This window comes from Sebastes fasciatus, chromosome 17 (genome assembly GCF_043250625.1).
Source record: "Sebastes fasciatus isolate fSebFas1 chromosome 17, fSebFas1.pri, whole genome shotgun sequence".
NCBI lineage: Eukaryota > Metazoa > Chordata > Actinopteri > Perciformes > Sebastidae > Sebastes > Sebastes fasciatus.
Window position 1 is genome coordinate 31,259,369 of NC_133811.1, and position 10,156 is coordinate 31,269,524.

At 42.4% G+C, this 10,156-nt stretch overlaps 1 protein-coding gene across 14 annotated transcripts in view; it reads left to right on the top strand.

Moving 5' to 3' along the window:
* epb41a (erythrocyte membrane protein band 4.1a) overlaps nucleotides 1–9,110 on the top strand; it is a 52,377-nt gene extending 43,267 nt beyond the window's left edge. For 9 of the 14 annotated variants that reach the window (XM_074614290.1, XM_074614296.1, XM_074614295.1 and 6 more), the window contains 5 exons: nucleotides 950–1,078; nucleotides 1,891–2,007; nucleotides 3,662–3,742; nucleotides 4,021–4,140; nucleotides 7,329–9,110. In XM_074614290.1, coding sequence (XP_074470391.1) covers nucleotides 950–1,078; nucleotides 1,891–2,007; nucleotides 3,662–3,742; nucleotides 4,021–4,119 — 426 coding nt within the window. In that variant the 3' untranslated portion in view covers nucleotides 4,120–4,140; nucleotides 7,329–9,110. The remainder of the gene's footprint in view (nucleotides 1–949; nucleotides 1,079–1,890; nucleotides 2,008–3,661; nucleotides 3,743–4,020; nucleotides 4,141–7,328) is intronic. The other 5 variants (XM_074614292.1, XM_074614299.1, XM_074614301.1 and 2 more) reach the window with 5 other exon arrangements.
* Nucleotides 9,111–10,156: the final 1,046 nt, after the last annotated feature.

A 10,156-nucleotide genomic window follows, 5' to 3' on the forward strand; every position in this document is an offset into this window, starting at 1 on the left:
GTGGCGGCTGCGTGACTGAGGTGTCGGGTGTTCACACCAGCTGCGTTTTTGCTGCTGCTGTCAGCTGTTTCTTTCTACATAGAGTTCTCCTTTCATAATGGCCGTTTCATTTCATTATAAATGTCATTTATATTTATTTTAGACAGAGAAAGGTTCAGAAACATGTGGTAATTTGTAAATAATAGTAATAATCCACAATTAAAACCCCGTACTATATTCATTCATGGAGCTCTGCAAGTCACTGCATGTTCTACAACACTTTCCGGCACATATTTCAGAATAAAAGCCTCATGTTAACAAATTAAGGAATTCTGTCCACAGAAAAAAATGGTTGAGGGCTTTTATTTTGAAATGAAAGCAGGAAGTGTTGATTTAAAAACAAGTCTTTACTTTTTTTTTTTATCTCCGTAAAGTTTTCTACAGATGTTTAGACATGTGAACTGTAGTAATGTTGCTGGTATGATGTCAATATACAGTCAATAGATCACCTTCACTGGCTGTTGCTGCTGTGAACCGCGCAGCTCGCGTCAAAAATAGGCGAGACCTCGAATCTTGAAGAAGAGACGCAGCGTCTCACGCCGTGTCAGTGTGGCTGCTCTAACCTGTTAACGAGACGCCGAAATAAAAAACAACAGGTAATGCAGCCGCCACGCGCTGCTGATGTTCCCGGTGTGGCCGAGGCATAACTCTGGTGACCGCTAGATATAAAGTTAGCGACCTATCCCTAATGTTTCACTGCCTAGGTAATGAATATAATGAATGGCCACTGATGAGTGCACCTCTCCATCTCAATATGAGATCAGGTTCATCCCTGTGTGAAATAAACTCATTCTAAGTATAAGAACGTTGCAACAGTAACCTAAGTTTCCCATGTATATTATATCTACAGTATATGTATATATGTATTTTGTATGGAGTTAGCTGCTGACTGTTTATCTGATCCCTCCAGTCTCCTGTGCTAAAGACCCAGACAATCACCATCTCAGACATCACCAACTCCCTGAGAGGAAGTGTGACCTACAAGGACATCCCCTTAGTTCACACTGAGACCAAGACCATCACATACGAGTCAGCACAGGTGAGGGGAATTCTGGGAATCGTTAAGAATCTACAGGCCTTGATTAAAAGTCTTGTATACTATGCAGATATTTGTACAGATGTTCACTGTAGAGGACGGTCCCGGCCTGACAGTCTGAGTCTGACTCTGACAATCTGTTGAAATCAGGCTAAGCTCACTAGGCTAGGTCTTACACTTTGTTCCATCAATGGCTCCTTTAAGGCCTTATAGTTGCCACACAGTGGGCGGCTGTGGCTCAGGAGGTTGAGCGGGTCATCCACTAATCTCAGGGTTCGGTGGTTCGATCCCCAGCTCCTCCTGAACCCCTTGTATGGTAGCTTGCTGCAATTGGTATACGAGTGTGAATGGGTGAATGAGAGACAAATTGTAAAGCACTTTGGATAAAAGTGCTCTGTAAACGGTAATATTGGTATTACACCTGAGTTTCAGTACCAATACCAAAACAGTACTTTTTTGGTGCTTTACTAAACATGATTTGTTTTCACTAATTTTATTTTAAAAAAGCCAAAGTTCTCAAATATTTAAGTAATTTAAACACGAGCAGTCGTACAATAATTTAATCTGAATAAAACAGTCTATAATTAGAAGCTTTTGATTTAAATGAGAAAATGTCGGAGTGAAGGATGAGTAAAGAAGAAGAACTATTTGACCGGACGTGCGATGCTTCATTTTGGTCGGTAGACGAAACAAGTTTTGAGGTTGAATACGCAGCTCTGGTTCCATGTAGGACTAGAATGTCTTTAAAAGTCTTGAAATAAAAAAAAAGAAAGACTAACCTAATTCATTTGAGGTTCTTGTGTAACCCTTAAAAGGTGTCTCTCCCACAGCCAGTGGACAGTCTGGCAGAGAGGGACTCAGGAGTGCTGCTGAGTGCCCAGACCATCACCTCAGAGACCATCAGCACCACCACCACCACCCAGATCACCAAGGTCTGCTCACCTCACTAACAGCCCCACAGTCAGTCAATACAGATCAATGCAGTCATTTACCCCCATGCTGTGATGGATCCCTATCCCTAACTCAATCACTATTGACCCTTCACAACAAGGAACTGCTGGAGAGTGACTGAGGGAAGTGTAAATGACGTGAACGTGACTAGAATGAGAATGTCATGCCCTAGTTACCTGATGAGCCGTTGTTCCACTCACCTCCAATTCCTTTCATTGGTGTATGTGAAAATCTGAAACATAATTCTGAGTTTTTGTCCATATTAGTAAATAAACTCATGTAAACAACTCAGATCTTTTATTGCAATCTGTTTTTTGAGGCAACAATACACTTGAGATGTTTATGACTGATGTTTTGTCGGTTCTATTTCATTCTTTCTGAACGCCAGACGGCGGTGCTTTAGCACTGGATATCTCCATCTTGCATATATTAGCAGGTTGAGTCATTATACCAACAAAGTCACCTGTGACCATGTGATGACTTAGTATAAAACCCTAACATCGTCACGCAATCTGTTCCTTCTATATTCTCGCAATTGAAGAAGCTGATAGCAGGTCAATTCGGTTCATCGCTTGTAGCCTCGTTACCTGAAGGTTGGTGTTTCGTTTTTTCATCATTGCTACGGGGGTTGTAAGACGGATGAACCCCTATCAATCCATCGCCATCAAAATCTAATGGATTGTTCATTGTGCTACACCCCACCCCTCCAAAACATGTAATATAAATCCATCGCAAACTTTAGGAGTAATCCTGCTAACAGACAAACAAACAAACATGCCAACGTAAAAAATAGTGAAATGAATGTACAGCAGTAGATACACATTTGTTTTTTAATATGGACATGAAAACCCAGCAACATGTCTCAGCTACTCAGAAACATCGATGAAAGACACTCTATTCAAAACTGCATGAGGAGGGAAAGACCTGAGGCAAAGACACTGTGTGAGGTGAAAGGAACAGGTGCATGTTGGTGTTGGCCAGCTCCAATCCTCTTCTCATGTTAACAACCTTGCAGAGCTCGGACCTTTAGAATAGAAACTAAACCAGAATCAGGAATGTCTGGTTGCCATTCATCGTCCATCTTAACAAAGATGTTCCTCGCATCAGCAGCACGCCACTCTCCTGTGACTGGCCCTACTACAGAAACATCAAGTGAACTGTGCATGTTAATGTGCATCTAGAATTTAGGCAAATATTAAGAGTCCCTCGCTGTTTTGGATATTATGCACATTACAACATTGGTGGATCTCTAAGACGTGGTTAATACGAGTCTGCTGATGCCGCCGGTTGAATCTGGTACAACCAGCACAGAAATGCCAGTTTCAGTGTGACACTCTGCCAGTCTAGTTGTTTTACTCTATAGTTCTTAAATAAGACATCGCTTTACCTACATAACTAATGTGTGTTATTCATACATCAATGTTCCTTTGCATCGTCCTCCAAAACTCTCACCCTCTATCGGGGAGGGACATCAAACTTGTCTTCCAGGGTGATCAACGCCAGGTCTTCTCTGGCTTCACTGCCAATGTGGATTTTCTGTTGTCATCCAAAATTTAGAGGGATAACAAAGATGGATTTTGATTTTTGCATGTTTTCCCTGCTTATATTTGAGCTTGTGTCACGTCTCTGTTGTAGACGGTGAAAGGAGGGATCTCTGAGACTCGCATTGAGAAGAGAATCGTCATCACTGGAGACACTGAGATTGATCACGACAAGGTGAGGAATAGAAATGATGGAATAGAAAGTACCGTTTCATGTCTCACTGTTCCCACTAACTGATATTGTAATAATGTTGTTTTCTTCAGAGCTCTGCAGGTGGTTTCATTGTGTTGTGTACCTGTTAGTGAAGCTGGAATAATTTGTGGGCTTAATTTGCCTCACAGAGCAACTGTGTTCATATATCAAGTAAATCTGTTCTGCATGCGAGTCACTTTAATTAAACTCATTAATCGTGTTCTACTCAACACGCCTGGTCTGTTGTTCTTCCTCCGCAGGCTTTGGCTCAGGCCATTAAAGAGGCGAAAGAGCAGCACCCAGACATGTCTGTTACCAAAGTGGTCGTACACCAGGAGACAGAGATCAGCCCGGAGTAACACCGACTGATCCTTTGGAAGGTGAGTGACCATCATCACCCACAAACACCATCAGCCATCACCCACCATCACCCATCATCATCATTATTATAACTGCAGTATCAACATCCATATCCACCTGGCTGCTCCTCTTGGAGCTGCTGGACGTGATGCTTGGACCCCACCTCTCTCTCTCTCTCTCTCTCTCTCTCTCTCTCTCTCTCTCTCTCTCTCTCTCTCTCTCTCTCTCTCTCTCTCTCTCGCTGAGTACACACAGGTTGTCCTTGCAAACTCATTGAAAACAGTAGTGCACATTTGGGCACATCCAGTTTTCTTAATAAATCTGTATAGTAACAGCCTGTTTCAACATGAAACGCGGTGCTTCAGCTGCATGAGGAGGTACTGGATGTTCTATAATGGTGCCCATGTGGCTTCACTGTGACCTGGTTTATGTGGTAGCAGAGGGTCCAGGCTGGGAGTCTGGTGCCATTTAGCCGGTCGGTCGACAGCCTGGTATGTAAACACAGCGGCACCAACTTCCAGTCTGAACCTCAGTGCTGTCTGACGGACCAGGAAGGCATAGTGATGAGCAAATCTGCCAAAGTAAAAGTTGAAAAGTAATAGTGATAGTCTATGTAGTCCTACGGTGCACGCAGGAGGAAAACAATAGAGGCTAAATGAACAACACAAGACCGCTACAGTCACCCAGAACTGTTGACCGCCCGCATGATTGTATGATTTTTACATCCATTCATCACGTGATCGGGCTCAAGCACGTACACATCAACACAACGTTGAGTCCAAGCCAGAGCCTTACGAGACAAAGGTGGAGCTGAGACAGAGCGCACTAAAGGGATGAAAAACCTGCATGAAAATCCAGATCTATTCCTGAGATAGGAACATGGGTAGCAGTCTGTTGTCAATGTGGAACCACTATTACTGTTCCAAGAACACGTTTAGCCAAGAACACTCCAAATGATCAGCAGTGACGGTGGAAGGATGTGAGCCAAACCTACAGCTGTTAGCATTTTTATTCTTGTGTTACCAAAGTTTTGATGATAATTAAACAATAAATTAACAATTTAACTTCAAATATGTGGATTCAACTCAAGTTGAACTTGTCAATTTCAGCGTTCCAGAGAGGCCTTCTGTGAGCCTGTTAGCAAACTGTAATGGTACGTGTCCACGGCCTCCGTCCTTTCCACGCTTCCCATTCATTGTCTATGTGAGCAGCCGTGCAATGCATTCTGGTAGCGTGGCGGCGCGATTCGAGAGACGGAGGGCACGGCGGCCGCTCCTCATTTGCATAAAATTGAGGTCAAGTCTACTTTATGCAAATCACGGGCGTCCGACGCGACTCGCCGCCTCTCCAAACTCTCTAGAATCTTTTAAATAAACGTTGATCTAAAATAAAGACAGATTCAGCAACATGGATTATTTCTCTCCTCAGATGTTGTCAGAAACATCTCAGTGAACTATTTTCATGAAATAAGAGAAGAAAGTTTCCAAACGAGTCTCCATGTTGTTTCTGGTTTGAAAGCTGGAGCAGCAGCTCACGGAGGGAAAGCGTTCATCCAATCAGGAGTCCAGTGTGTTGTGTCTAGTGGCGGCCCAACAAGCGTCCAACGCTGGGAAGCGGAGGTCCCATCGCGATAAAAAAACGCCCTGGTGGACACGTACCATAACGCCACTCTTCAGCAGTGGAGGTCAGAAAGCCAGAGCTACCGTAGAGTCAGCACATGATGGTGAAAACAGCTTCACATAGAGGATTTGATCAGCTCTGCCCTGAGGAAACAGCTCTCCACTGTTCTATCATGGGAACTGTCTGTCCTGAGAAACCTGAGGTTAGAATTAAAGTAGAATTACAAGTGCAATTTCAAAATTGGAAAAATACTTCTGAAACCACCAAGTTCTCTTCTGTATTCTTCTGAGAGGAGCTTTGTAAAGAGGCCGATGGGACGAGTACTGTGAGACACATCTCTCTCTGTTTTACTGGCATGTTCAATCAACTTCAATGTGTTTACATCAGAGAGAAGCCTGAGAACCTCACCCCCCCCCCCCCTAAACGCTAACCACTACATCTTCTATCTGACTTATTCCACATGTTCATTACACGGCTCTACATGCAGAAACATTTCCTCTGAACTCTGTAACTTCAGGCTCGGAGATGTGAATCATCCTGTGGAGTTATAGAGTGAGGGGGGGTTTGTTGTTCATTGTTTTGGGGACATGTCAGTTATTTCATTCTGGTCTGAACTCACACTGGACGTACTGTTTGAGTGAATCCAAACAGTACGTCCTCCTCTCGTCCTGATAAATTCAGTATAATGTTAATTTCCACAGCTCGAATTCCATCAGTACAACTACATCTCATACTCAAACACGCTCTTCTCTGACGAGAGTACTGTTTTCAATCACTCATTCTTTCCTAGTCTCTTATTTTGATGTTTTATAACCGTTAAACTGCCGTCAATGTAAGTCAACACCTCCCCCAGAAATGGTTTCACATTAAAAGCCTTTTAATCCTTCCCCTTCCTGCGAGGCTTTTAATGTGAAACATGTGCAGGAAGTGTTGAGTTTGCAGCAATTTAGTAAATTAAAACATTACTTCTAGTAAAAGTAAAAATGTTTTTAGCAGAGTGAGTATCACATGATCCTTCTGTTGTGCTGTGGAAATAGCCATTATACATAATTTACCATGTGAACAATAATATACTGTATCACAGGTTATTCCACCGCGTCTAAAGTCTTTTTTACCAGGAGACTCACAGTGAAGTAAATAAATGGTAAATGGACTTGCATTTATAAAGCTCCTTTCTAGTCTTCCGACCACTCCAACACACTTTATTTCAGATTTCATTGCAACCATCATTATCATCATTTACAATATTATCATTATCAAATCTTCTTTGTTTTTGTTTTTATTTATTGGTGAAGAGACGTGAGAAAATAAAATACACGGTGACATACGTACATAAAATAGAAGACAGACATTAAGATAAACGATGATGTATGTGATGATATGATCAGAGCTGGGGAGTAAAGTTTAGTAGTCGGGTATGTTTGGGTATGTGTGTGTAATAACCATCATAATAATTCAGGTTATATTTATATTTAAACAGCGATGAGGAGCGGGGCCGAGGTGTTAAAATCCACTAAAACTATCTTTCTCTTCTTTCCTCTCTCCGGCCATCTGTCCATCTCCCAATCTCCCAATCCTTCCACCTCAGTCCTCCCAGCTGCCCCTACTCTCCCCCTCACTTGTGTTTCCATCACACCATTTTAGCGCAGCACTCCCCCCCCCCCCTCCAGCCGTCACGTCCAACTGCACTGCCTTCAACACGAACCCACCGGACCCCATCAGAGAGGGAACGAGCTTCGATGTTGAACTATGAACTTTAACCTCCGTGAGCGTGGAGTTTGACCCGAAGGAGACGGAGTCGCCAAATTCCCAAGACTTCCCTCCCGGTATTCCCCACAATCCCCTCTTGTTCCCTTAAAGATCAACTTGCTGGACTGATAAGAAAAGAAAACTTTTTTAAAGAGAGAGAAAATGAAATAAAGTACAGCATGATGTGGATTTACTCCTCTCCTATTTGTCTGGAGAGTTTAAGAAAATTTTCAAGGGCATTTGGTCTTTTAATCTTGAGATTACTGGTACTTTATTTTTCTACGGCTTTTCTTACCATCACAATTGGTTATCAATAACTTGGAAGTGTTTTTTAACCGTGTGTTCCAAACAGCGTTAACAAAAGGGATTGTGGGTGATTTTTCTTTGGATCGTACTCATCGGGACTCAAACGGTCCCTCTCAAATTTTGATCATAAGTTTGGTGTCATGTTCTTGTACAGTAAATATTTTATTTTCCCTCTCAATGTGAAAAAATATTTTTTCAATTTCTGTATAAAAAAAAAAAAAGATGAATTTTATCAAATCACGGGGGGGCGATTACTCCTTTCACCCTCCTGAAGTTCTGACTTAATCATTGATCGGGTGATCGTTACATCTTTTGATTGCTTTAGTTGTTCTTGTTCTTGTTCTTGTTGTTGTAGTGCTCGTGTCACTAGAACAGGTCAACAGCAGTGTACTGATGTGACCTTTACTTTATTTATTCCCACCTCTGTCTTCTGTTTGTGTGTTTATGTTTTAGATCTCCTCAGCGCCGCTGTGTGTAACTTCATGGTTTTGTATTGAGAGCGTTCCAGACACAGTGTTAGTCATTTCTACTGAGCATGACATCAGCGTCTACAATATCTCCTCATATGTTTCACATTTCTACTTTTCTACCAAATGGGCAGTGTGTACTCGTCCAGAGAGAGGGAGTTCAACATGACAGCGGTTAATTAGAGGTCATTAGATCACTGTCTGCCTGATGAAAGTGAAGAGTAGAACACAGGATGATGGCTGCCTCATTGAACTGTAAAAGCTTTGATTTGCATCATCTCGCTCTATCTGAGCCTTTCACATTCACACTATTGCAACTGTCACGTCACACATTAACAAGGTTATCTGGTTAATGCGGCTGATTACATTCATTAATTACACCAGTTCTTAACATACAGTGAGTGAATGTGAGAAGTCAGACGACAGTTTATTCAGATTATCTAAAGTTATGTTCCAGTTTATGATGCTGAATTTAAAACCAGTTAAAGGGACTATTTGTAACTTTCAGAAATGCTTCTTAACAGCGACACCTGTGGCCGTGAAATCAACGAAAGTCAGCGTCGGGCTCGCGCTTGCTCGCTCTAAATAGACATGAAGGAGCATCGCTCAAAACAGTGAGGCGACACACGTCAGCTAAAACTTCAATATCACTCTATATTTCAGCTGCTTGGCAGTAATGTTAGCTGACCAGACGAAGGTCTCTCCATGAATCAATGCTGATACTGTGTTTGCTTCTCCTGCCTCAGCGCAGGCTTCAGCAGCGGGGCTCTGCAGTGAGAAACTCGTCTCCCTCCGCCCGCAGCCGGAGAGAGCAGGGAGACACCGGCACCCGTTCGGTAACGAGACGATAACGTTTCTCTCTGCGGAGTCCCGTCACTTCACAAGACACGGGAAACCTCTGTTGGTCTGGAGGAGCTGCAGCAGTTATTTCTGCACAAACGTCCACTGTACATTCACTAGATATTCTCAGAGCTAAACTAACTCTTCTGCAGTGTGGAGTGAGCGCGCGTTCACGTCTAGAGGTGGAGCGAGTACGCGAGAACGCGCGCTCTGTCTGAGTGAAGGCAAGCAGGCAGAGGAGCGGGGACGCCGGCCACACGCGAGCGCGCATATGCGAGCGTGCATGTGTCCCGACCCGCTACATTTATACGCTTAAAAAAGTTACAAACAGTCCCTTTAAAAGATGAGCATATGACATAAGACGTTATTATCCCTTGTTATAAAATGTTAATTGTAACCTGGAGTGGCAGAGATGATATTATTTTTATAGACAGCGAACAGAAGAAGACCCAGGATAGACCCTTTTGGGTTGCCGTTACTAACTTTAAGAGCATTTGATTTGGAGACAAATTCACGACTGTTTGACTTCTTCCTGAGAGGTTGTTCAAATCTTTTAACGGACTGCTCATCTGAAACTAAAAAGGATATTGTTTTTTTCAGTTGAAAAGAAAATATTCAATAGAAAAGTGTAGCACAATGTTGATGATTGTCCAGGACACTGACAGGATAATGTATTACAATGAATGTTGCTGGATACCTTAACCTGTTATTGACTAATTGAGTTCATACAAACACACTGTAACATTACATTTTTGATATTAAAACAGAATATAACCTCCTCCTTATTACACACTGCCCATTCAAATCAGACACATATAGTTTATATTTTGTCAATTTTTAAACATGATGCTTTTTTAGAACACAATATTCTGTACAGCCCGACGTGTTGTTCTTTCACTGTGCCGTCATCTTCATCTTCATCATCACGTTCTCCCTTTTTCTGCTTGGAAACAAGCAGGCTGACATTTCTAAGTTCTTTCTTAATTGTGAACCCTCACTTCACCATCACAGGAAGACATAATAAAAGAGCACCATGCACAGAATAAACACAAAT